At 38.1% G+C, this 27,651-nt stretch overlaps 2 protein-coding genes across 11 annotated transcripts in view; one reads left to right on the top strand and one right to left on the bottom strand.

Annotated features, from left to right (window-relative positions):
* Positions 1–747: 747 nt before the first annotated feature.
* SYCP2 (synaptonemal complex protein 2) lies at positions 748–27,163 on the top strand. 9 transcript variants are annotated; one of them, XM_032704766.1, is made up of 47 exons: positions 748–957; positions 1,616–1,660; positions 2,307–2,447; positions 2,682–2,810; positions 3,717–3,821; positions 4,382–4,406; positions 5,266–5,351; positions 5,858–5,946; positions 6,468–6,502; positions 7,070–7,212; positions 7,291–7,343; positions 7,565–7,610; positions 7,783–7,878; positions 8,229–8,289; positions 8,830–8,978; positions 9,263–9,337; positions 9,751–9,906; positions 10,652–10,751; positions 11,318–11,436; positions 12,197–12,289; positions 12,423–12,483; positions 12,588–12,645; positions 12,865–13,001; positions 13,322–13,419; positions 13,916–14,034; positions 14,267–14,297; positions 14,821–14,885; positions 14,992–15,049; positions 15,723–15,778; positions 16,165–16,213; positions 16,334–16,508; positions 16,874–16,962; positions 17,363–17,542; positions 17,847–18,030; positions 18,468–18,718; positions 18,846–19,016; positions 19,120–19,287; positions 19,683–19,773; positions 20,267–20,428; positions 20,740–20,867; positions 21,333–21,427; positions 21,509–21,608; positions 22,038–22,096; positions 22,429–22,507; positions 22,966–23,022; positions 23,319–23,418; positions 24,623–27,163. In XM_032704766.1, the coding sequence occupies exons 2-47, from the start codon at positions 1,637–1,639 to the stop codon at positions 24,739–24,741; spliced, it is 4,665 nt and encodes a 1,554-aa protein (XP_032560657.1). In that variant the 5' UTR covers positions 748–957; positions 1,616–1,636; the 3' UTR covers positions 24,742–27,163. The 9 variants fall into 9 exon arrangements, 8 of the variants coding, with proteins under 8 accessions (XP_032560657.1, XP_032560659.1, XP_032560655.1 ...); XM_032704768.1 differs by having other exon boundaries at positions 748–1,027; positions 16,874–16,956; XM_032704764.1 differs by having other exon boundaries at positions 748–1,027.
* Positions 26,135–27,651, bottom strand: part of PHACTR3 (phosphatase and actin regulator 3) — a 99,823-nt gene continuing 98,306 nt past the window's right edge. For both annotated transcript variants that reach the window (XM_032704775.1, XM_032704776.1), the window contains exon 13: positions 26,135–26,735. In XM_032704775.1, the coding sequence (XP_032560666.1) occupies positions 26,720–26,735 (16 nt within the window). In that variant the 3' untranslated portion in view covers positions 26,135–26,719. The remainder of the gene's footprint in view (positions 26,736–27,651) is intronic.

Below are 27,651 nucleotides of genomic sequence, written 5' to 3'. Positions count from 1 at the left end.
GGAAGTCAGCGGTGCTATTTTATTTACAGTTGCTGCAGGTTTTCCTGCTGTGAAAAGTGTTTTTTCTCCTGGATGCTCCACTATTGCTGCTTGTTCTAGGTATGAGTGGAGACGATTCTTGCTATTCCACTGGAGTATGTGAGATTCGTGATAAATATTATCAGCCGCGTTTGGGCGATATATAGATACACTAGCCATAGATACACCAGTATCACGCCAGTACAGGTAAAGCCCCACCTCGGCACTGTTGGATTCCATTTAAGCACATTATGCAGTGCCCTGCTGGATTCCATTTAAGCACATTATGCAGTGCACTGCTGGATTCCATTAAAGCATATTATCCAGTTCCTTCTGAATAATAAAGACCACAAGCGTCAGTGAACGCCCTTTACCCACAGCAGGTAAACGCGCACCTGAGGGTGTGTTTGTACCTACTCGGGCACTTTATGGCAGCGAAAACGTTTTGAATTAAGCACATGAATGACATACTGGTTGAGCAAACTGACGCCCACTAACTCCCATCTGGGCGCCGAAATCAATGCTCTAAAAGCCAATTTGTAACGCAGAGGGAGCGGTCGGGGCTCTGAGGGCGCTCCCGTCACCCGCGCTGAGGGTGCGCAGAGCCCGCCCCCCGCCCCGCGCCATTGGCCCGCGCGCCGCGCTGCCGGGCGATGATTGGCTGGCGGCCGGCGGCGCCGGCAGCGATTGGCCGGCGGGAGGGGCGCTCGTGGCGCGCGGGCTGTGAGGGGGGGCCCGGGGTGAGGGGAGCGGGGCTCGGGGTGAGGATGGTTGGGCTGTGCGCTCGCAGTGCCGGTGCTCCTGAGGGACATTCCAGCCTCCTGAGGGATATTCCAGCGGATACGCGTCTTTGGGGGGTCGAGGTCTTCTCTGTGGAGAAGAGGGTTCTGTTTCATCCTCTGCCTTGTCTGACCCGCCCGAAGACCCGAGAGCTCTGAGGTGCCAGCACAGGCCTCAGCGGAGGCTCGTGTTTTATCTTTTGTTGGAAAAAGTAATTTAAAATCTCCCTGTATGTGTTGTTTCTGTGTTGCTTAGCAGTACATAAAAGGTTAGCCTGTGCTCGCAGCTGCTGCTCTACAGAAGTCATTCCCTGTCTTTAGTCACTGTTTCTCTTTGCTTTTTCTGTACAATTTCTGGGGTGGGGAGACTAAAACTGCCCATTGTTGACTGTCCACCTGTTGGTTGGTGTAGATTAATTCGTACAAAGCATGAACAAGTTTGTTGGTTTTTTTACATGTTACAGAAAATACTCTGCCTGCTGTTGAATACTTAGACACTTCTTTTCATAAAACTTACTGAGACCTTTTGCTGGTGACGGTCACCTTGGGGCCCAACACTGTGTGTGTAATTCAGAAGGCTTTTTTGCTGTGTCATTTACCATATTTTTGTTAAATTATTTAATCTGGCATTTTATAGCAAGGCCCTTATGGAGTTCTGCTGTTATATCCCAAATTAGTTTAAATTCTTAAATAGCATTTATACAGCATTTACCCTAGTGACAAATTTTGGAATTTGCAATGTATTTTGTAATGCATTACTGATGTGTTTGTGAAACCTGTTTGAAGCCTAAGTGATGATTGTTTTCATTGTTACACAGCTGAGCTGCTGAATTGCAAAAATGACAGCCAGGAGTGAGATGCAGGTATGTGCTGATGGACCAGAACATGAGTATTGATTGTTTTAATTACTGACTTAAAGCACTCCTTCAGGTACTCAATTGCAATGAAATCTGCAGCGTGGCAGTGCAATGGGGTAGGAAGAAGATTTCTTTTGCCATAGATTAGTGTGAAATAGGTGGGTGGAAAGCAAGAGGAACTGGAGATTGTTATTGATAAAAATAAATCATATGCATTTGACATAGATGAATCAATGAGGTGATACTTAAGATCAAATTGCTGACACCTGGGTATAATTGATTTAGAAAGAATAGGGGGGCAAAATAGTTGAAGTTACTTGGTAAAGTAAAATGTTAAATGCACTGAGGAAGGGCCATTAAGACAATGAAAACTTATGCAGGAATTTAGTTGTAATAGGAGGAAAGAAAAGCCAGTTGAGAAATAAAAAAAGTCAACTGGGAAATAATTAAAATCCCAGTGTACAAGTATTTGCATGATTAATGTATTAGATATGATGTTCTGTTCTTTAGGTTTCACGTCTAATTATTTTGTGATTCAGGATTTTTGCTTCGAATGGAGCAGGTGAATGCAGAAAACCTGCAGGAAATCCTGTTAAATCTGTATCAGTGCTCAGCACACAGTAACACAGCTGCTTTGTTTTATTGTTGGCAGTTGGAAAAGTTAATTGATGAAGCTACAAGAAAAAAAGATTCCCAGTTACTAGAGAAATTTCTGGCCACAGAAAACTCTGAAAATGTCTCTTACAAAGGCAGCAAACAGTTTGTGAACAAGTTAGACAAGCTTCTGTGTCGGGTAATGTAACCATTGCATCCCAATCATCTGCACTGGCATTGTAACAGTCTGAAATATTCAGTTTCCTTGGTTTATACCAGCAGTTGATTTGAAAGCCTGAAATAAAGTTTAAGAATGAAATCTCTCCTTCAAGCTGCAACTGAGGTGGCTTTCGAGAACAAAAAAGGCATCTGCTTAATTATCTAGTTCTTCTGGAACTGTGCATTAAAGCTTCTGTTGTAATTTCGATTTCAGGAACTTGACAAACAAGAAGTGAAAAGCGTTTCTACTTTACTAAATGTTATCCAGAAATGTGGGGAAAAAATCAGCATAGCAGGAGAGGATGGGCTGCCAGCACTGATGAAATACGGGCTTGTTGGAAGGATAAGTAAAACCAGAAAACATATATGAACTTCTCAAGAAATACATAAAAATTAACCAAGTGCATAAGTGATGCTCCAGTGCTGAACTGCTCAGTGTTTGATTTGGTCCTTGGTTGTTTAAGAATTAAGAATTTCCCATAACTTTGCAACAAACATCACATTTGAATGTGCTTTGTCAAGTGACCCCTTACAAAGATGCTGCTCTATCACACTGAGGGTTTTGCAAGTTATGCAATATAGAATTAATTTAGACATGCTTCCAGCAATTACAACAACATTACATATTTTTATATGAGTTTGCTGGACTGCTTTGGAGTTGGAAATTAGAATTTCCTGGTGCCATTTGAAGATTCTTTTTTTGGTGAATTCTCACAGCAGCGATTTCGGACCTGCTCTTTCGACAGATTTTAGTGCTATTGTGATTATTTTGTGTTATTCCAACCTGCAGGTTGGATGCATTAATCATTTGCAACTCAGTAACTATACAGAACAACAGATACCACCCACTTTCTTCTGCTTTCACCAGGGGTTTCCCTGAAGAGAATTCATGGCAGTGTCAGTGCTACTCGATTGCCTTCTCAGCTGCTTTAATAATAATAAACCAGGGTGGTGATAACTTTGTGCTTATATTCACACCTACAAACAACACTCAGCCATTTGCATTTTCATCTCTTCTGTCTGTGATGGCAGATGTCAAAGTAGATCTCCAGTTTTTGTGTTGCAAAGCCCTTGAAATCTCCATTTTGCTTTAGTCTGAGTGCAGAATTTCAGTCTGAGGCTGACATATGCTCAGCAGACTGGTAGTGCTGTTGTTGTTTTAATCTTGGCATAGTTTTCCTGAAGTATAACACAAACTATTGTCCTTTTCCAGGTTATTAAAATAGTTTCACTTTTATTTTTCCTTTACATGGTCAATTGGTTTGAAAAGTTAAAAGGAATTTTGGTCCTCAGAGGAAATGAAAGGAATGAAATGCTTACAAGTCTGGCTGAAGATTTCTTCAATGTGTTACTGGTAAAAATATATTGATAATAAAATTTGTCATGATAATTGTTACTAGTTTAGCAACAAAAGAACTTTCAAGTGTGTTTCAATTTAATATCTCTCTAAAGTTCATGTTATAGTGATTTTTGAAATAGATTATAAGCCTTTGGGGATAAACAGTGCTGTATTTATACTTGTTTTCTGTTCATGGTTGGCATCATGAAATGAAGTTTAAAAAATGCACAACATTAAGTGTTCAATGAACAAAAAAATTTCATCTTGATGAAATTTTGATTACATAAGTTATTGGTTTGCTAATCCAGGGCTCCAAGTTTATCAGATCTGTGAGTTGCTTCTTTTCATAAGAATTTTTGTCCTTGGTGAAACAGTTTCAGTAAATTTAACTGAAATACAATTTTGGGAAACCACACTTGGTAGCAGAAATCATTTCTTATATTCTTTGTTAAGGATGAAATAATTTCAAAGCCCTAAATTCTTTTTGATTACTTCCTTCAGGTACCTTTTGCCTGATTTTTCTGCTGTAATATTTGCTGTATCAAAATGATGTCTTGTTTTGTTTCTCACTACAGGCTGTGTGTGAGAGCAGACCTGAAGGTGAGCTTAAAAAACTACGTATGAGGGTTTAAAATGTCTCTTTCAGGACACTTTATCAGTGTCAAAGTCATTTGTACTCATGGAGGCAGCTTTGGGCAAGTGTTTATGAGGAGAACATGTGCAACGAGGGTGGTACCAGTTTCTTGATCTAATACAAATATACCACCAGATGGAAATGTTTCAACTGATAAACTGTGCCCAGAGGACCACATTTCACAGGGGAAATGTCAGCCCTAACCTGGATTGTTCAGTTTGAGGTTTCTCTGCTGACAGGTCCCCTTGTAACTTGCTGATGTCAGTAATAAAAAAGCAGGATGCTCTCAGACATGGCAACTGCACCGAGTTTTTCCTGAAAAAAGCTGTTTCTAAGCTGCTGTCACAGCTCAGCACAGCACAGTGATCCTTCTGTGCTGACCTTGGCATCAGGAATATCACACCCTTCCAGCGTGGAAAGTCACTCCAGGCCCTTATGGTGTCGTGATCAAAGTGAAAGATTTATTCCCTTGTCTCTGGGAAGACAAATTCCAGCACCTGAATTGTATCTCAGAGAGCTGAGTTAGAGGATTGCCCAAGAATATTTTAAAATTCATGTTCTCATGCTCAGGGAGGTTGTGCAGTGATGCACAGCAACAGAAACCTCACAAAGAACCATATTTACTATAAATTGAATATTCTATCTTACATTCAACCATGATGCTTGAGATACTCATCCTCAAATATCAGTAATCCTGTATGGAAAGAAAGACATACAGTATTTTATTTCCACATGAAAATGAATCTTGTCCCAAATGTTTATGAAGGGGCAACTTTCTAATTTATTCTTTTCAACTCTTTAATTTATTCTTTTCCTGTTTGTTAGGTAAAATGCAAATACTGGAAAACTTCGTTCTGAGAACATGTTCCCTCATCACTGATGTAAGAATCAGTATTTATGTTCAGCAGGAGGTAAACATTCTTCTTTCTAAGCACCAGTTTTCTGGTCACTGTGTTAACAGACTTTGTGAAGACAGTTATTTAACTGTACAGATGCTACAAAAACAGAACTGGGGGGGGTTTTTCCATCTAAAGAGAAAGTGACAAAAAAGTCTTCTGTCAAGGCTGCATCCCCAAAGGAAAGGCTTCTTAATGCTAATTCAAGGGACATTTTAGCTCAGCAATCAACTGCAGACAGAACTCCAGCTTAGAAAGATTTTTTTTTCTATATTTAAACCTGCAAATAAGAAACATAACCCTTTAAGAACTAATGTTCACATTAAAACTAATGTGATTTACTGAAATTGAGGTAGTTATATTAAGATAAATACCCTTTAATGTCAGATAGAACTCATGGTTATTTAAGCATTTTGCATTTTGCTTTCTTCAGTGTTCTCAAATATATTACAGTGGCCCAAAATAAGAATAACAAACTTACTTTATTTTTCCTTTTACTCCCTTTTTTCCACTCTTCTTAGGTAGTAAGAAAACTGAATTTAATGCTCGACAACATACCCCGAGAGGCCAAGAAAAAGTTATTTTCTACAAAGGAGATGTTACTTGTCATGTAAATAATCTTCAGTATAATTTTTATATCATTACATCATTTGCAGAGCTGGGAGGGCAGTTTTTACTAAGCCTGTTTATAGTTTGTGCAGATTGGTCCCTGTTTAATTTAAGTTGCATTTGCTATGGAGTTGTATTGTCATGGGTTATTCTCCATGAATTTTCCTCTTTTCCACTCTGAGTCAGGCTTTTTCTCATCCCAGTGTTCCTAAAACAATTAACCTCTTTCTTATAAGAATGTGTGTGTAAAGCCCAGTGAATCAGTGACTGGACAGACAGGCTGGTTCACACTGGGAAATTGGTTTGCAGCACTTCAGAAAACAAATAGAATAAAAATTGTACATATAAGGTGATTTTCCCCAGTAGTCCTCCCACATCCTTAGCACAGCAGACTTACCCCTTTTTAAGTCTTACAGGCTGATGGAATCAGAGTTTTGTCTCATACTTTGAAAATTTGTAATTAAAGCTTTCTGTGCTCTGTGTTGCTCTCATCTTCTGATGAAACGTTACTTTGTTTGGCAGGAGCGAAATGGGGAGGAGAATTTTGGATGCTGGAGGTGAGCATGGGACTTAATTTAGTATTAGGGTTCCTAAAAATCAGATGCAGAGCCATTAAAAAACCAGAGAAGACATTCAGAAGCTGCAGAATGTGGTGATTGAGCCATCTGAAAAGTACAAATACTGCCTGAAAACAATCTGCAGGCTGGAATGTTTCAGTGTGTTCAGGGCGTGGGTAACTCACTGAAGGTTTCAGTTCTTCTCTAGAAACTAAGTTTTAAAATAGCAAAAGATGATGAGGAAGTCAAGCTTTGAGTACTGGAACTTCTCTAAGGATCCTTTTGGTAGCCAACAGTTTCCCAGGTCAGACAGGGGAAAGCTGAAAACGTCTTGTACACCCCGTGTGGGGGCTCTGACAGTCCTGCAAGGTTTGGTTGAAATTTCCTCTGGAAAAATAAGTTGTTTGGCCATCATTATTCCTGTGCTTCTTTATCCAGTTATCCTTTGGGGGTTACACATTTGGATATAATATGATTTAGAATATGAAAGGTTCAGCGCTGCTTATACCACTTTCCTCATAATATTTTTTCACCTCAGGAGTGTCTTTAAATCTCCTTTTCCTGCAGACTATGACATGCAAGTGGCCATCACAGAAGCTTTGTGCAGAATGATCTCAGAGAAGCAAAGAGCAGAACTGGCCTCCCAGTGGTTTTCCATGGAGTTTGTGTCCAATGCCTTTAAAGGAATTAAAGATTCTGAATTTGAAACAGTAAGTCATATGAAAAATATTCCCAGGGGGGGTAAACATCCATTTTACAATTCTTTAAGAAATTTCTGTGTTTTATAGGATTGCAGGAAGTTTCTTAACCAGGTGAATGGCATGCTTGGAGACAAAAGAAGGTAAAACTGATTTTTTTTTTAGAGCTAATAAAGTTTCTTCCTTTGCTTTGGATGTTGTGATTAAATTTCATGTTACCTCCTTGGGGAAAAAGTGATTTTTGATTGCTGGGATCTCTTAGTCTCTAAAGTTTGTGAAAACACAGCCCATTTGCTATGTTCACATATGCAAAGTTTCTTTACAGCATTGTAGAATACTTGAAAAAAATATCCTTTTCTTACAGGGTTTTTACATATCCATGTTTAGCAGCAGCTCTTGATAAATATGAGGTAAGTTTCTCTGCCTTCTAGTTAATAAAAAATAGGGATAAGGTAAGAAAATTATTTTTTTTCAGAAGGATTCAGATAGGCATGTACTGAAAGCTTGTGAGACCAACACAAAGCTTGTAAGCTGGTGTAAATCAGTGCTCTCTGCTCTTATTATTTTATCTTTTTCTTTTAGCTCCAGTTCCCACTGGATGAAAATCTGGAGGAATTCTGGATTGATTTCAATGTTGGTAGCAAAAGTATCTCTTTCTATGTGGCAGCAGATGATGCAGTAAGTGATTTTTGTCTCTCAGACTGAGGCAGTAGATCCAGATTCTTTCAAGTGTATCAGATTTGTTTCCCCACATCAACATGTTGAACTTATTCCAGTGTGGAGGGGGGGAAAAATCCAGATTTGCTGTACATATTTAGATCAAAGAATTGCAAAGTAATGGTTTTTCTAATGCTGTTTGGAAATAGTTTAACATATGCAGTGGTGAAGCATTTGTTCTGTGTCACTCTTCCTAACAGAGATTTAAAAAGCTGAAAATTTGTCCTCACTGAATGACTTTCTGATCACTGCATTTTGTTTAGTTGTAATATCAGAATTTTCTATCTTGAAAAATGTGTTTTTCATATAAGGGTCAGCAGTGGGAAACAGTGATCATACCAGAAGAAGAGGTGAACATGTACAGCCTTGAAGGTATTTGCACTCAAAAATGGGACCTTTTGGTACATGCTAACTTGGATTTTCAAAGCAATTAATCCTGAATTACTGGCTCAATTCTCAGCAAAGCAAAAGTCTCACTTAAAATAATATAGGAACTGGTTTTATCTGGGATAAAATTGCATTGCAGTCACATTTGCATTTTGGAGATGCAGGTGTGATTTTATGAGAATAATGTAAAAATAATGTCTTCTAGTTATTTCAGTACAAAATAAAGCAAAAGACAATGACAGGAACTAATATTCCTTTTAAACTAATTAGAATAGTAAATACCTATAATTGGTCTGCAGCTATGGTAAATAACCCTCAAAGAAAATTCTATGGAATAATGTAAAGAATAATTATTCCTGAAAGATAGAATCTTGAGTTGTTTCACTAATAAAATTTATTGTAGAGTGAATTAAAATATACATCTTAGTAGCTGTACTGAAGAATAAGTGTCATGTGTTTACAAACATTATATGAGATGTTGTTAAATTGTAATAAAGGAACTTTTCAAATTTTGTTTTTGTCCAGAAAAAGACTCAAAGAAATTATTGACAATAGATCTCAAAAGCCCAATGAATGTGGGTAATCTGGAAGGAGAGAAATTTTCTTTGTATTTTAATTCCATCTTGGAAATCAAAGACGTAACCAGAAAGATTTATGGATTTAATAAATGTAAGGTAAGATTGAAACACCTTTTCAAATAGTTTTTAATTAATTCAAAATAAATGTGCTTAATGCACTTAAAAAAGTGTTAGCAAGCCACACTTTCCTCCTTCTAACAACTACTTTGTCCTGAGGTCTGACTGAGGAATTCCTGAGGAATGGAACTGCTTTGTAGCATCTCTTTGCCTCTGTAATCTGATTTTAGACACTTATGATCTTTCACTTGAATATTTTCTGTTCCCTGTTTAACCAAAGAGCAAAGTGTCTGTTTTGACGTGGGTGGTTCCTCCCTTTGTAGGAGGGGAGTAAGAAGCAAACTGCATCAGTTGCCAAAACAGCTGTACATGTCCTCTTTGATGAAAGTGGATCACAGGTATTTTATTTCATGGTTTTGTATATTTAGGCTGATTATTTGCTAATTTAGAATCTGTCATGGTAGAAACAAGGACTTTGAAAATATCTCGAAGTATAGATAAGTCTAAAGCCAGCAAGTGATGGCTGGTGTGTATATGTTGTATTTTTGGGGGGATATTATTATCCCAATCAAAGAATAAATCAGACAAATATATTCTTTTATGTGAATTGTGACTCAATAACCCATCCTTGTTAGAGAAAATAGCAATTAGGGTGGAGGCTTTTCAAACTAAAAGTCTGTAACCTCTGAAGTTTATCCAAATGAGGAGTGTGTTATTTAAGGTAAAGAAGTTGCTCTGTGTGTTTGTGTAAATATAAAACATAAAACCCCAAATATTGTATGCAATTAAATAAAATGAAAATATTATATAGGTTATGGTACCAGAAAGCCAGTTGTCACCAGGTTTGAAAGAAAAATCTGAACGGGAGGAGAAGGTCAGTAAGAAGAAAACTCAGCAACTTCCTGAAAGTTTGAGGACTCAGAATAAAAATAACAGTCAAGAAAAATGCAGAGGGGATTCCTCCAAGGTGAGTAGGGTTGTGAAAACAAAAACAGTACAGAAGAAATACAAGTCAATTTAAATATTTATAACATTTAATAACGTAAACCTCTTTTTATTTGACATTTGAAATGTAGTTAATTTAGGGTTTGACTGGGACTTGACATAACTGTAAAAATCCTTTTGCAAAAAACTTTCTCATTGCTACTTTGGAACTCTTAATAAATGTGACAAAAGTAAAAAGGAATTGTCAATGTTCTTTAGGCCATTGTGCTCTAAAGAGAAATGTTTTCAAGATGTGCTCAGATCTCCTGGTTTGCAGAAGTCAAGGATGGCCTCTGGAGAATACTGGGAAAGGGGGAATAATGGACCAGTGTCTTCCTGGTGTAACAGGGTGTACCTTGGCAGCAGGGCTTTAGCAAACCTGTTCCTGTTTGGTTTGTAGCTTTAGTGACACCTTTGCAGAGTCTCCAGGAGACCTCTTTGTGAACAAGGGACAGGATTTGCCCATAATTCATTGAATTAATTTAGAGAACACCAATCAGTGGCCTCAGTTTGCAAATGTTCAGTTTAAGCATTATACCATTCAGGTGTTTCGGGGAACCTTCTTCAAAAAGGGCACTGCCTAAAAATCCCACGACATTGATGTCTGCAGCAACAGCAGCTGCCATTCCAGGAATGGAAAGTGTCAAGAGGCTCTTGGAAAAAGCTTTTCTAAATTCTTGTGCTGCTCAAATCAGTGTCTCATGGTCAAGTTCTTTCTGTTCCTCCAGATCACTCCCTCTCGGACAAGGAAAATGTCTGAAGCCTCTGTGATTGTTCCTGGAACTACAAGAACTTCCACAAGGAGTCCGCTGACCTTTGTTAGCACATGTGAGTTTGCAAGTGCCTCCGGGGTAAAAATGTGCTATAAGTTGTCTTTGAAACTCAAGCATGGACTGTGCTCCCTGGCAGAGCTGGAAATGAAAAGGAGACTTTGTAAAATTTCCTGAGCAGATGCTTTAAACTTGCAATTTTTAAACTCGAAATTTTTGAACGAGACCACTTGGTCCTGGTCCAGAGACGTGCCATGGGACAGTGGCTGCACAGGGGTTCCCTCTAACTGGGAACCTGCCATTTGTCCTGCAGCTCTCAGGCAGCTGTTCAGCAAAAATATCTGACTGGGAAATCTTGAAAGAGTGACCAACTATTTTCTACTGGAGCCAGCCTGTAAAAGCTTTGCTTTTGCCTCCAGACACCCACAGTCTGTGGGCTCTTAATCTCCACGTAAAGGAGTTGAAATCAAGAGAAACATTAAAGGGCCATAATGGGTTGTTATCAATCCTAACCAACTTTTGTTATGATCATGGGCAAAAACTCTTCCTACTGATGTCCCAGACAGCCCAGTAATTGTAATGAAAGCAGTGGGGGAATTCCAACATGTCTCTGCTTTGTTCCAGCCACTCCTTTTAAAGGGAGATTTAAATTGCCTCTGGAAATGACGAGCTCCACTAAGAGGTCTGACAGCAGTGCAACAAATGAGACCAGAACAAAGATTTCCTATCAGGACTCTACTGGAGTATGCATGTCATCTGTAGCTAAGTCTTTTACTTACAATAACATTAATTTCTATTCTAATTTGTTCCTAATTCATATTTTAAAGAGCTAGAATCAGCAACTGTCTTGTAGAAAATACTGTGTTTTGCTTTACTGCATAATGTTTTCTTGTCCTCTGGGTTTCAGGTTTAATATGTCCAAAGTCAGAATGAACTCCTAATTAGCCAAAATTTGCATTCACTCATCAGTTTGAACTCCAGAATTAACTTGCTTTTACTAGACCCTCAGTTCTTCCTTTGTGTGTAACAGGAGAAAGGGGCATGCACAGAATCTCACATGGATTCTGCAGGATTGAAATACTCATAAAACATAGAATACATTCAGCTGCAGCTGTGAAATGTGAATGGCCTCAGGTTTTGGCATTTATAGCATTGGTTTTGGTGCATTTTTGATCAGGCATTCACTGCTATCGCAGAAAACTGTAGAGGTGTCACTGAACTGCAGTGTAAGTATGTTTTTATTTTTGGTTCTGTTCCAATCGAACAATGACTACAAAGTAACACTTCGATTTTATTTCTGGTTCTAAATGTCTGTCTTGGTCAGATTCAGGTCAAGCCCCAGCCTATGGGATTCTGAAGCATTTTTGGATACAGCCATGCTTTAGAGGAAGGCTTTAAGTTATAGAATGTTTTGTTTAGAGTATTTCAAGTGTCCATTTCTAGGAGAATTTTACTTCTTTGTCTTTTATGGACTGTAATTGTCAGTGTTACTGTGCTTTTTAGAGATGGCAAAGATTGACACTGGATGATGAATTCTTTGAAACAGAACAGATCAGGAGGTTAAATACCAGAAATGAGGCAAAAGCACATGAGAAGGTACTGGAGCAGCACTTCCATGAACTAAAACAAAAAGGAATTTCATGTTTTCTTAGGTAAACTACAGGTTTATGAGGTTATACTGCTTGTGGTCCTATGCTAATATTTCCTCTTGGGTGTTATTCCACTGTAGCAAAAATGTGCTGAAGAAGTTTTAAAATTTATACAAGAGGCCACAGAAGAGCAAACTTTAGGCAAGTAATTTTACAAGCATTGATAATCCTTACTTTTAATATCATTTGAATTTTGTCCATTCCTTTTGCCATAATAATTGACACCAAGTTAATGTCTCATACAGATGAAGTGTTTGATATCGTTCCTGATTCTCAGCCAGTTGGGAAAAGCAACAAACCTTTGTAAGTATTAGAAAAGAATTCAGTGTTGTCACTCACTTTGAAGGGAGTATTTTCAAGTATTACCAGAACTGAAATTATGTTGCCAACATAAAATACTGCCAATGTAAAATGCTTTGATATGTGTAAGATTCCATTATTTTCCCATTTTATGCCCCATGTTTATTATAGTTAAAAGTCACTTTCTGCAATTCACTGACAGTAAGGTGGTGTTGTCTTTAGGCTGCCTGGACTTATGGAGAGTTCTTTTGATAGAACTGAAACATGGAAAAAAAGAACATCCCCTCTTCCTGAGAAGAGTGGGACCACTGGGGACAAGCAGAAGCCAAATCCATCAGTGGCACGTCCATCCCATCCAGGTTATGTTCACACATGGTTAACTGTTACTCTTCCAAATAGATCAGATTAACTGTCACCTTGCAGCTGGGCTTTTCTGTCCTGTTTTCCTTTCTATTCTTAGTTGAAAGAGCTGTGAAACAAGAAGCATTTATTTATTCACTCTTTGAAGTACCTCTCCAGATAAACAAATTGAATAAAGATAAGAGAAGCGAGAAAATGAAATAGAGACCATACCAAGTGGGCAGTCAGAGTGTTAGTCATTTGGAACAGAAACTGTTAAGGACAGAAGGGAAAAATGTTGAAACTACTGCTGAAACATGGTTTAAAACCTTTCTTTCAGCCAGAGTGGCCGACACGTCTTTGCATTCTGAGCTTGCAAAAGAGGAACCCGAAATTCTCCTCAGAAAAGAACCTGCAAATTCAAAACCATCAAAGCCTGTGAGAATTTCTTACCTTCCTTTCTTTGACTTGCAATTAAGAGAATTGTCAAATTTTCAGTGTTCCAGAATTTGTGGTTTTACTGTCATTTAGTCACAAACTTACTTTTAATTGATTTCCCACAAATACCAAAGGAAGAAATAATATCACCTTCACTTTTTGCTTTTTTCAGTGACATGTTTAGGATTAGTTTACTCTGAATTTCTTTGTCAAAATTATTCTTAAATAACCACCGATTTGTGCTTCTCATGCGCTTCCTTGCTCACTTTTGAATGTTACAGTTCCCAAACCCACATTATTTAAAAGCTAACCTCATGTTTCCTTGCTCACTCTTTGGGCAATGCAAGGGGAAATGGTTTGCAAGGAAATGTGATTTACTGCATCTAGAAGACATTTAATGCAGTTTAGGGGGTTTTTTTAGGAACCTGAAGTTCTGTTTGCAGCTTTGTTCTTCTGTTGGATGGGTTCAAAGTTAAGTCTTCAACTGTTTTTATAGAAACCAAAGTCTAAAGAAATCTCAGAGGCAGCCAAATCACTGATCAGTAAAATCAGTGACAGGTACAAAGACAAGAGTGATGAGAAGAGCAAAGCAAGAGACTCCTTGGGTTTGAACAGGTAGGATGGGAACTGTCCCCTGCTGGGCTGATTCCCTGGGGCTTTGTCTGTGATGGATGATGGGTGACATGAGTGAAAGGGGCTGAGCTCTTTTAATCCTTTGAATCTTTTAATTGATGTATTTAAACACACAAATAGGTTTGCTGGGTTTGATAAGGCTTTTACTTACATAGGCAGTATTGTGATGCATGTATTCCAATTAGCATTTAACAAAATGTGTGCTTGTTTTTAGGACATATTTAAATAAATCCTGGAACTCCAAGGTAACATATTATTGCTTTTGTTAGAATTGCTTTTCATAGCAGCTGTGTGTACAAATATGGTGGGAATCAGTAGGTGTGAAGGGACATTTCACAAACACCAGTGAATGTTAAGTATCTGTAGATGTTAATTTTGTATTGACTGCATAAATTTAAAATACCCATGTGGAAGAGTAGTTTTCACTGGCAACTGTCATCTAGTGAAACCCAAATTAATTTCTGTTGGCATATTATATATTTAATCTCTGCCTTTTGTACATGTCAATGCTAAATATTTAGAATAAAAATAATATCATAATTGAGAATATGGAATCCTTAAAGTAGATAGAGCCAGGACACATAATGTTGGGGGGGCAAAAAAATTCTGAGGTTTTGTTGATATCCTTGAAAGATAAAGATGTAGGTCCTCCCCTTTGTTGCTAATCAACATGATTATCTTCATGATGAACTTGCTTTTTGAGATGACAGGGTTTCTGAATGCATAGTCCAAATTTGCCATGTGAGCCAACTTTTCATTTCTGTATAGGAAGAAGTTCAGGACAGAATCCTGAAAACCACTTCTTTTCTTAATATAACTGCTGGTCATATCATGTAAGTAGCTGGAACGTTTTCAAGCACAATTTCTGACTGCCCATACCTGACTCTGTGAAATGTTCATTAATTCAGCCACAAAATTGCTCTCTGTGTCTGTTTGCAGGGATGATGTCTACAACTTTAAACTCAGTGGGTTTGATGAGCCTACAATAAAGCTTGGAGTAAGAACATAACTGAATCCTGTATTTTATGATTAGAATATAAAGGAAATCAGTCAAATTTTCTTTGCTGAAAGGATAGTTAAGATCTGAACATTCAGATTATATCAGTGAACTAAGTGGGGAAAGAAGTTTGCCATGTAAATACCTCCAGCACTCTCAAATATATAATGTGTAAATGTATAACTGTCCTAAGGTTCTGGCCACTTCGAGCTGTTATGAAGTTTTTCCTGAATTAAGAATTAAACAGTTTGCATGGGGGTATCATTATTTTAAAATATTCTATATTCTATTATCCAAAAAATGTTATTGCCATTCTTCCAATCCCCATTTAAAAAACATCTTTGTCCAGATGTTTGAGTAAAAAGAGAATCTAATGATGATAAAAACAGAAGACAACAAAAGATAGTTTTGCTTCTTAAGCTCAGAGGAGCCTTCTGAATTGGGGAAGGTGGTGAAGCAAGTGGGGGGATTGGTTTGAGACACTGAAAGCTTCACTCAGTTCCAGCTGGTTTTAACTATCAGCTCTGTTAAATGAATTCTAAGATAGAAATTAATGACCATTAATTACTGAGTGTAATAACTGAGGAAAAGGAGCCTTTAGCTGTTGAATTTTTGTTCAGATTGTATAACAAATGAAAACCTTGGTTTGTTCCTTATTTATTTCTATTTTTAGGTCCAAGAATTGCATGTTACTGAACTGAGTGTTCATACAGAGACAACCAAAAAAGGGTAGGATGTTCTGTTGCATCCTGGTCTGCTGATTATCAATAGTACTGTCTGCACTCTCCAGCATCCTGTTACAGAATTCCAGGGAATGTGTTCCATGGGGAGAACAGTTCTCCTCAGGGATAGAAACTCCTGATTAGAGGGGGTGTTTTTTTGTTCATGTTCAGCCTGCCCAGGGCTCTGTTGTTACTCTGTGCTCTCACTGATCCTTGGGAAATAAGCCCATCCTTTAGGCTTTGAGGTGAACAGGTCTTTCCAAAATAATGTGAAAACAAAAGTAAGTGCATTTGTTTGAATCCTTAATCCACATATCACCTGAATAGCAGAAAGTTTTACAGCAAATATTTTTGAATGTGTTGTTAAAGGTGGTTTTTATTTTTCTGCTTAAGGAATGCAGTCGTCAGTAAATCCAGCACTGAACTGAAAGGAACAAAAAAAGTAAGGTTCAGATTTTTGTGGCTCAGTATAGCTTGTCTGCCTGCCTTTAAATACCAGTTAGGGAAGCAGAATGTACATAAAAATAAATCAATAACTTGAGAACTTTTTTGGGTTTTGTAGGCTAGAAACAATCAAGACAAGAAGCACCTCTTCAGTGACTCAGACACAGAGAACAGAGGGGATGACAGCAAGACAGAGATTAGTTGGCTACAGGAATCCAAGAGGAAACCTAAACCCCAGATAGTCAATTACAGTAGAAATAAAAAATTAGGGAAACCAATAAGCACAGACAAAAGTAAGAAACTTTTTTCATGTTTCTGAAGAGTGCTGCATGAAGTTTGTCCTTAGGTACTGCCTGCACAGCATGTCATGTGCTCTGTTGCAGATACCAGATGTTTCTGTTGTCTTGTTTCCAAGGAATTTTCAAATCAGTTCTAATCATTTATAAAGGTTGATTTACATAAAGTCTGTATTTTAATGTGGAAAAGGGTTGGAGGATGGGACAGGTGGAAGTTGTTGTCAATTAAAAAAAAAAAAGGCTTTTTAAAATAATGGGCTGAAAGCAGTTACTGAGTCAGTAAGTTTGTGGGCATGAAAGTGCTTCTGTTATTTACAGCTAAACCTAATGGCAAACATTTGAGCATTATGTTGATTTTTCAGGCTATGTTGTAACACCAGATGAATCCCCTGAAGCTGCTTTCCACATGGAGAAACCTAAAGGCAAAAATGCAAAGAAGAAAAAGGTAGATGTAAGTTTGCACCTGGAATTGTATTGTGTATTCAAAATCTCTTCACTACCCACAGAAACTTTTTTAAAGTAACTTTTCGTAAATATGTGACATTTCTTCATGCTTATTTCCAAATAATTTGTTAAATACTGTGTATGCTTTTCAGTTACTATTTTCTTTTTATGTAGTATTTAGTTGGTATTTCAGGCATAATACTGTGAGTTAGAATGACTATTATACATTGATGCTTTTGTTAGTAGACTAATGGTTAAACTCTCTGAGCTGTGGTAAAGTTAAACTTTTTTAGCTGTTTTGAAACAACTTGGTTTAATTACTTGAAATCCAGTATCTGCCTTTTTTTCTTGTATGTTGATTTATTGATCATTCTTAATAAAGTGAAGGTGGTTTTATTCCTCCAAAGGTAAACAAATGTAAAAAACAGAACTCAAGAACTGCTGAAATGACAGAACAAACCTCCAGAAAGAAACTGCCTCGAAGAGCAGCAGCAGCAAAAAATTACAAAGAGCCTTCCAGTTCTGAGTCAGAGAGTGAAGGGCAAATTCCACCATGCACCTCCAAGGAGGAGAAGTCAAAACTGCAGGTATACAGTTGCACTGCACTATTAAAAATCCACTTCTGCCATATTTTTCAAAATTAACTCCGCTCTGTTTGTGTGCTTGGTACTCCTGAATTTTAAGTGCAAGTTGAAATTAATAGAAATTTGTGTGTCCAGTTGAACAAATTCAATGTTTATTGATATTAGAACACCTGATATCCTTATGGATTTAAGTCCTGCTAATAATTTTCCTTCTGTTTGATCATAGAGATAACATGCTCTTTGTCTCCTTTTGTGTACACTTCCTCATGTTTGCAAAAATGTTTCTGTAACATTTGTATTGGAATAGAAACCTCTGAATGGGGCAATCAAGGATTATAAGCAGCAAAAAGCACCCCAGGTTTTATCTGTGGAGCCAAAGAGAGGAGAGAACTGTGTGCAGAAACCACCTGAGAAATCCAAGAATCCTGCAGAACAGAAGGAAATGGAGGTGCCTTCAGCTGAGAGTCCTGCATCTCTGGAGACAATGAGATGTAGGTATTTGGACTTGGAATTTCCAGCAATACAGAGTCAAAAGTTGGAGGTTAATTGAAGATTAGCACAGCAGTACAATTTTACATTTATTTCATGCTTTTAACATAAGAGAAATCCCCCAACTCAGGGTGTTCCACATAACTTAAGGAAGTGTATTAATGTGCCACTGACACTTTTATAGGTTGGTGCAGTTATTTGTCACCAGCATAACCTAGAAAAGCAATGTGTAAGTGTTGGAATGAATCTGGTAACTGCTGAAACAGTGGGAGAGTGCCAAGAGGGAAGTGTGGCAAGTCCTGTGCCAGCACTTGAAGTAAAATTGCACACATCTGAGACTTGGAGACACCTAGAGCTGGAACAGTGAGCAGTTTGGGCCTTTGGCTTGCCTTTTTTAACTTCCATTCCTCATGCTGACAGTAAAGGAATTGTTTTCTAGGTGCTGAAGGACTCTCAGAAGGAAATGTCACTCCAGAGCACACTTCCAGTGAAAGATCTCTTGGTCTTCGGGAGTCATCACCAGAAAACAGGGAGATGTTAAATTCCAAGAAAGGAATCACTCCCAATGATTTCTGTCCCCAAAATAAGAATATTCACAGTATGTGTGCCAATCAGTCCCCTGAGGCAATAGCTACAAAGTCAACATTTGGAAAGAAAAGTTTCTCCCCAGTGTTGACAGAAGCATCTTTGGTAAGAATGGTAACATCTCTCTCAGTCCTTTTAACTGAAGTTGTTCCATTCAGCTGCCAACTATTTTGTACTTCTCTACATCTCCCTTCAATAATGGTTTTGGTTTTTTTTTTTTCTTAATGTGTAGCTCAGCCTAACAACATATAAAACTGTCAGTGGGAAAAATTCCAAGGGAGCTGGATTGGAAACCTGTAACAGTAACGAAGGGTCAAGTTTCCAGCGTTGCTTTTCGGACACAATTCCTGTTAAAGGAAAACCAAAAGATACCACTAAAGCTGCCACCAAAAGCAAAGAAGAGGTATGGTACTAAATTCTTTGCTTTTTGTCTGTTTGATCTGCTTTCCAGCTGGTGATTTTTAAGGGACATCCCTCAATAATGATTGTTTTTGGTTCCTGTGTAGCTCAGCTTAACGACATATAAACCTGACAGTGGAAAACATGCAAAGGGAGCTGTGTCAGAGACAAGGAATAATAATGAAGATACAAGTTTCCAATTTTGCTTTTCAGACACACTTTCTGTTAAAGGAAAACTACAAGATGCCACTAAAGCTCTCACTAAAAGTAAAGAGGTAAGTTAATGCATTCTTTGCTCTGCAGAAATGAGCTCCAGCTTATCCATTTCACCTCCTTTACTGTGGAAGCTTTAAGGGCAATGCATCTCTCTCAATATTAAGCACTATATAATGTCTACTTGGGGCCTGCTTGGAAAATTCTGGTAGTTATTTTTTTAATATTTGAGATAAATATCATATTTGTATGATTTATCATATGGATACAATTTATTGTTTATCATATGAAAGAATTGTATCCCAACGAGATCAGTTATAATTCATATTTAAAAAAATGACAGGGAGTGACTTTCAAAGAAAATATATGATTTTTCACCACATAAATGTGCATTTTTGATGGAGACTTCTAAAAATAATATAATTTGGAAGCTAATAAATCAGTGGCTTTTCTTTAGGGTTGTGAACCACCATCTCCACTGTCTGCTTCCAGTGGGAGTAAAGCACAGTCTTCAACTGAAGAACCTTATGACCCTGTAAATGAGTCAGGTACAAACATTTAATTAAAGCAAAATACTTTCTGTATGTCTCAATAAAGGTTAAGAAAAATATTTTATTTGGCATAAAAATATGACCAAATTGTTATATTTTATATATTTTCAGTAATATTCTCTTTTTAGCCCTTTTCTAATTTTCTCTCATTTAATTATCCCCAAACAAAGCTGAAAATTAGGCTCCAAAATGCAGCTCCAGTGAAGAATTAGTTGTACTCCAAAGAAACAGTTAGAAGCATTCCCAGTCATACTGGGGAAAAAAACTGGGGATAATGGTATTGTCAGGAAATGATGCCAGACTTGCTGATTAGTCAGAGTTCTGTGTTCCATAGAAATCTTCTTGGTGTTTTATATCATTCTCATATCTTAAAGCCAAGACACATAATCCTAGAGTTTGGATCCGACAGGTGAATAAAATCCTCTTTATCCTCCCATCTCGTTGTTTTAAATAAACCTAAAATTAAGCCTTGTGCTCATGTTGATTAAAGGACCAACTGTGCAGCCATTCCTGAAACGAAGATACCACAGTGACACAGAGAGCAGCTCTGAGGAGGCACAGAGCAGCAAAGAGGAGGAAAACACAGGAAGGAGAAGAATCAGTTTAAAGCCCAAAAAGTTATTTAAAACAAATGATGCTGCTGCTTACAGAGGTTGGTCATGGAGTGACAGTTGAATACAGTTGTGCAAGAGTTTAGAATAAGGTGACAAAGCTTTAACAAGGAAATGTAATATCCCAGGAAAAGCATTGTACATATCAAAGAAAAGAAATAAAAATGCTGAGTATTTAGAGATTGTAGCCATATAAAAAGACAGAAAATTTATATGAAAATAGAAAGTGGTTTCAGCCATCTCACTGGTGAAATGAGTTGATATATAACAGAAGCTGCCCTAGGCCCTGTGCTCACTCTGGGTAGGTGCTTTTTCCTCCTGAATTTGACATTATCCTTTTGTACCTCTGCAGTGTCTGAGAGCATCTCCACTCGATCCCTCAATGAGCTCTCTGCTTTGGATGGGCAATTCTGGGAACCTGGGTGTTCAACTCTCAGCATATGTCAGAAGCTCCAAAAAGAATTTACCAAGAAAATTGAGGCAAGCCCCTTCCTGTGCAGTGTCAGCTGGGGGTACATGTGCATGTGGGGGATAGCTTGGCTTCCACCACAGTTAGGTTTTCATGTCCCTTTAAGCCAAGTGCACAGAATGTCAGGAGATGACAGAATTCACGTTTCCTTTTAAGCCTCTTTCAATTCCTTTATGTACTAAACTCTCCAATGACCTTCTCTGCCACGTCTGTTTTACTTTTATTCCATGTGTACTTTCTCTATTTTGAAGGGGTATATTTTCCAAATAACGCACCTTTACTTATATTAGGCAGAATTTCATCAAAATCATAATAACCCCAAGTGTATTTACATGTCACTAAGAGAAAGCTTTTCCCCAAAGGACAGGGGGACCATTTTAAAAAATGTAATATTAAGCAATTAGAGTACTAAACATATTACAGTTTTTTCCCTAAAGTGAAAATAATCTGAATGTAATGTTCAACCACCCTCACAGAACCGCTCCCGGAAAATGGATCATTTTAATAAACAAACATTAAAAGCTGCCCATCAGCATTTGACAACAATGAGTTACCAACTCCACGAGTGCAGGTCAGTAATGACAGATGGACTTCAAACCATCCTTCAAATGCAAGGAATACCTTCTAAAAGGAACCTGGTTTGTTTTGGTAGGATCAGGCAGCTGGACAAATTTCATTTTACTCTCGTCGAGGAGCTGGAGAATTTTGAAAAGGATTCTCAGTCCCTGAAAAACATGGAAAAAGAATTCACGGTTTGTATTTAAACGGCTGGATCGTGGGGAAAAGGGAATTGTTATGGGATCCATAGATTATTCATGTCATCTTTAACTTTAGATGATTAATTTTGATTTTAAAAGCCTTTGTCATTTTGCTTCAAGTTGGGTGAAGTGTCAAACAGTGAATTTGAGGTGTTGGGGTTGGCCAATGCTCTGAGAATTCCTTGGTCGCTACGTGTTTTTCCTATATATATTCACTCTATGAATTCCTGTATGTTTTTCCTCCTAGGATAAACTATTACTAATACTTTATTGGGCTGGTTTTCCAGCTTCTGTGGGGCCTGTGTAAATCCTGTGCAGCTCTGCTGAGTTGTGGGTTATTTTGTTCATATGAGATATTGGTCAGTTTTGGCTTGGAAAACCAGTTCCTATTGATCAGCATCTGTTAATATTTCTTCTTTCCAGACCTTTTGGAAAAAACAGACAAGTACTTTGAGTACTTACATGAAAAATGAGCAGCAGAGGTTAGTGGGCTCTGTCAGTTCTGGGATGAGGTTTGTGGGCTGTTCATCTGAGGTACAAGTCAGGCCAACTGATATTCCTTGTCCAGTTTCTTCCATTAAATAGAGATGGTAGATGAGATGAGAAAATTAAATTAAAATATTACATTACAGGAAAAATGTAATGATTCTCCATCTAAATTTCTCCACATACCTGAGGGACTGTTCCAGCAATGATGATGATATTTATCCACACTTTAAAGTACAAATAGATTACAAATAATGGGACCTATTTGTGGTCTGTGTGGGAAGTTTATACCTAGCAAAGCTGTTTGAACTGTGTTTTGTTCCTTTAGAATTCAGGTTCTTAAAACTTCATTTGAAAAGAATATCTACCATTCTGTTGACTATGAAGAACGTATTTTTACCTCAGAGGTAGGAGGAACTTCTGTTTTGTATGAGGAGCTTTTGTTTCACTCGTTTTAATAATTCTTCAATTGCACCAACAGGTACCAGTACTGACTTTTATTTCTGAAGAAAGACTTTATCCTTAGCATTGTATTGATGATACCTTATTTCAGGTTTTAGTTCTCATAAAATGCCCTTAATTTAACAATATTCACTGGTTTAGGCCAAGATTTCACCCATTAGGAGACATGTGCAGTTAACCAAGATTTATTCTGGATTCCATGGCTTTGTTTATTTTATTTATGAATATTTATGTTATTCATCCCAGAAAGAACAAATTTAAAACACACATCCCTTTCCACAGGCAAGTGGATGCATGTGCATCTCTGTCTCTTAGTTATAAAACATTTAGGGATGTAATTGTTTGCTTAAAAATGTGTCACCAGTTATGAGCAGAGGAGATGCATTCAGGATCTTTTTTGCAGATGCATCTGATGAAAGAAGACATAAAAGGAATCCAAGAGAAACTTCTAAAAGAAATGGTAAATGAAGTCATCTTGCACTCATTTTTATTTATTTTTTGCTGTTTGAACACTAAATTCCTAAGATTTTAAATCCAAGTATCACTGGCATGTTGCACTTCAGACCTTCCCCGGGTGATAAAAGCCACAGGTAGATGTGAATGTACTGGTTTGGTTCTGAGTCTTGATATGTGGAAAAGTATCCTGTTTGATCTGTTAAAAGCAGCATATTCTGTGCACCAGGAGTACAAAATGTTAAATTAAACCTTCCTTTTTTCAAAAGCATGTGACAAGTGTGATGTTTTTTGCACAGCAAGAAGAGGAGCTGTGCAGTGTTCGCAGAGGATTGCAGACCCTGTTTCGATCAAAGACTGAATTCTGAGGGGAGATTTTTCAGATTCCTTCCTGAACTTCAAGGTGAATATAAACACTCTTTTATAATGGAAAATTTGACTTTTTTTTTTTTTTTTTACACTCAAGGAAACTGTTGTAATGAAACCATATTTTCCTTAATAATATTAAAATCTTTGTGGATAAAACTTCTCCACTTATCTGTGAGATTTGGGATTATTTTACTGAACCTGCTAAAAGGTAATATGTCATTTTATTTTAGCACGTACTTTTAAATATGTCTTTAACAATCTGCAGAGGTTATTTAAATGACTGCCAGAGGAGTCACATTGAATTTCACTTTGAATCTTTGTTTTGGGTCTGTATGTACAGAAGACCCACTTTGTCTGATCCAGAATGGAGTCAGAAATTATTTAGGGATCGAGTCATTATTTAGGGATGGTTTGATCTCAGTCTTGTTTGTGGTATTAGACTTCAGCAGGAGTTTCTAAGAGAAAACAACACTCTAAACACTCGTGTTTGAACTATGTTGAAAATAGTTGTATTAAACAAGTCCAGAAAAATATATATTGTCTGTTTGGGTTTTTCCCACGATGATGTCACTGCTGTTTTTATACAAATCAATAATATACATTGGCACATCAGTCAGATAAAGCTGCTGCACAAATATTTTGTGTAAGAATTTTAAAAACATGAGGCTGTGTTGTGTCTGGAAATCATTATACTGAAATTACCAGTAAATAATTGGGTCCGCTCATGCCACCTATGTAAGTGTACTAATGCCTTGCTCCTCTTTCTGAGCCTCAGGTTTGTGTGGTTTGGGGGTTTTTTTGGCCTGTACTCAGTGTGTTCTCCACTAGATGGACCTCCTGAGCTGGTAAACTTGCCACTGGTCTAATTGAATTTCATCTGCATGAAACGGGAGTTTTCTCTGAATTGTACAAGGTTTTTAAAAGTGCACTGGAAGGTCCAAATTATCTCTTACAATGAGGGTACGTTGGAAAAATAATACAAGTGCCTTATTTTTAGTTAGGGACAGGAATTGGGCGCTGCAGGCCTGTTTGCCTCTTCCATTGGGAAGGAGCTGCACAAGGAGAGCCTCCCTGAGCCACACCTGCCTTCCATGGTGCCATCCTGGTTCCCAAGCCCAGTCCATGGCCCAGGGAGTGCAGGCAGCGTCCAAACATCCCCATAGACTTGCCAGCAGCAAGCAGAGTGTCATCAGGGGATCAGTGGCATCAAGTGTGGCTCTGGAATTCTGTCTCCACAGGAGCAGAGCAAAGGCTGGGCTGGTTGTGCTGGAAGGACGTGCTGGAAGGACAGCAGAGAGCAGGGGAAGGAGCAAAGCTGTCCCTGCACAGCTCCAACATGGTTGAGTTGCATCAGTGACAAAGCTCACAGGCAATGTTTGGCATTTAAACAGCTCTAAGTTACCCTTATAATATTTTTATCTTTATTTTACTTTCCAACATCATTTTAATGTGTTCTATACAGCATTTATTAGCAATGGAAGTATGGATTGTTACTTTCATGGACTATAAGCCAAGTTTAGTTTGTAGTTAACAGTGGCTCATCTGCTGTTCTCACACTAAAAATGCCTCTGCTGAAGAAACTTTTCTCTCCTTTCTGTTCAGCCTTTATGTATATTGCATCTGAACTCTCATTATATCGTTCTTAAGAATTAATACTATTGTATTAATAATCAGATTAAAATGATGGATAAATATAGTAGTAAGTTAAAAAGCTAGTTATAATGATGCATATTTCTGTGAAAATCCAGCAAGTTAAAAAATTGCACTAAAGAGGAAAAAATACATCTTTGGATCAGGTGGTTGGGTCATTCAGGTCCTCAAATGACAGTCAAACAGGTCAAACATGAAAATGTTAGACAAAGTGACAGCCAGCTCCAACAAAGCCAGCCAGTGTCACCCACCCTGGCCAGCACCTCTGCCAGGAGTCCTCAGTTCCCTCTCGTTGCCTTAGTGACACACAGTGAAGTGTTGCTGTGTTCTGAGCTGCCCTTCTCCAGGAGCAGGACTGTGTGTGAGTCCCTCCCCACCCTGAGCACAGACCTGGCTCTGTGTGCTGACTGTTCCCCACCTGCAGCAACTCAGTCGTAGTCTGTGGCATCCATTTGAAACACTGGATTTTATTGTTGGCACACTCCATGGAATCAGCTCAGTGAAGCTGCGAGACCAAGAATGCCTCTCTCAGGTTCTTAACATTGAATGGCTCCCTAAAGTTATAGCACTGAAGAGTCTTGCAGAGAAATGTTTGGGAGTGTATTCACCATTTTGTTCTTGTCTCAGGTGTGTTTTCCAGCTGTGTTTTATTTTTTAGTAGTAATTTGAGTAAATTCTCAGCTGCTCCTCCATGTCAGGCATTATTAGAATGTCTGGCTTTACATTTTTCTCAGCCAGTTCTATCTGCTTTGTTATTAGCACTTAGTAACTTTTTTCTTCTTACTGTCAAGAAAGCATTAAAATCATTTGTTTGCCAAACATCAAAGTACATTGTTACATTTCTACCTGTGCTTGTCCAATTTAGTCATTTTGAATGAGAATAACAGTGAACTTAATTGTCATTCTTTAGAGGGTCAGAGCCTCAGGTAGTGGAGGATGACAATCAGGTTCTGCTATTCCATGAGATGGAAAAACCTTAGTTGGGATCTTCTTTTTGCAGACTTCATGTTGATGAAGAAGTGCAGTGGTCTGGTGCAGAATAATTATAATCTCTTCCCTTCCCAACTGTCCCTGGGAAAAAAAGAGCTTTAGGAAACATGTTCATTTCCTGCAATAAGTAGTCATTTAATTAAAGAACAAAAGTAACAGGAATCAAAAATGCTTGCAGCTGTGATTCTGTTAGACATTATATAAAAAAGAATGAAATTATAATACATTAAATTAGTTTTTAGAACATGAACTGAAGTGTTTTACAAACTAATTGTGGCAAGTTCAAAATGTCTCGTCAACATAATACTGGATGACAGTGTGTCATGTCCATTTATGTCAGAGGCCTTGGAATGGTAAAGCCTGTACATGCACAACATCTCCTCTTCCAAGACAGGCTGCAAAACAGTTCCAAACAAGTGTGAAAGGAGAGTAGGAGGCTCTTCCAAGTAGCTTTGCTTCAGTCTTTGTCAGCAGCTCATCCCAATCCCAGGCCGTGGCTCTCCTGCCTCCAGAGCGAGGGGCAGCCCTGGGCTCTCTGTCCATAAGTGCTGCAGAGACCTCAGCTCAGAGTCCTTCCTTCACACAAACACCAAGGGATCCTGCTCTGAACTTGAGGGAAAGACTCAGATATTCCCTGATGCGTGTTCAGCAGCAATATCAAAAAGTAAAGACAGATTCTTCTCAGAAGAAAATTTCTATGGCCTGTGAAATCTGGGAGACATGAGAGACATTCATCAAACAAAAGGTAGTTCAATTCTCTGTTAGATTAACAAAAATTTAAAAACCCCATAAAACTATTTGTTCTGTTTAAAGGTACAGTAACAGTGTTGAAGAATATCAGCACCTCTAAGTCTTCATTTTCACCATGTACCAGGACTGTAGTGCAGGGACGATCCTCAGGGCCCAGTTTAACCAGTTACAGCAATTTGGGAGTGCAAATGCAAATACAGGTGTGGGGTTGATTTGAGGTTAGCAAATGAAGCCACAGGTTGTCATTGGTGGCAATATTCTTTATTGTGTGGTGATTTTGTTCTTTGTAAGAGCTAACAATGTTGATCTGATGTTTCATAAAGTCTGAGGACCTACTGTTGATGGAATGTGTGATTATGAGTCTGGAATAAATATCCTCTTGCTCTGTAGGCTTGTTCTTTAGGCTGAGATACACAATTAAAGTTCCAGTCATTTGAGCCTTAGCACTAACTATAAATTGTAAGCCTGTTTATTCCTAGTATCCTGAACAAATTTCCAAATCTATCATTATCATCTACCTAAACTCCCCAGGTAGCTTCAGTTGGAGAATGTAGGTGTCACTCTGACTGACACTGAGCCATCCCCTTTTCCCCTCCCATGTTTCATTCCATCAGTGCAGTGATGATTTTTGCCCTAAACACTGAGTTCTGTCATGTTAAAAGGGTCTTAAATTGCAGGAACAGTCTGGAATTATATAAATATCACATTGTACATTGCATTTACAGCTGAAGTGTGTTTGCCTGGACCATCTGCTCTTTGACCAGCCCGAGCTCAGTTAAACTGGAATTCATTGTGAGTTCAGAAATAAGCCTGGGAATGTGACAGAGGGTGACAAATACTCCAGACTCGTTCCCTCTCCTGACCTGCTCCAGTCCTC

The sequence above is a fragment of the Chiroxiphia lanceolata genome, chromosome 17, assembly GCF_009829145.1.
Source record: "Chiroxiphia lanceolata isolate bChiLan1 chromosome 17, bChiLan1.pri, whole genome shotgun sequence".
Lineage (NCBI taxonomy): Eukaryota > Metazoa > Chordata > Aves > Passeriformes > Pipridae > Chiroxiphia > Chiroxiphia lanceolata.
This window is presented reverse-complemented; position numbering and strand designations above follow the sequence as displayed.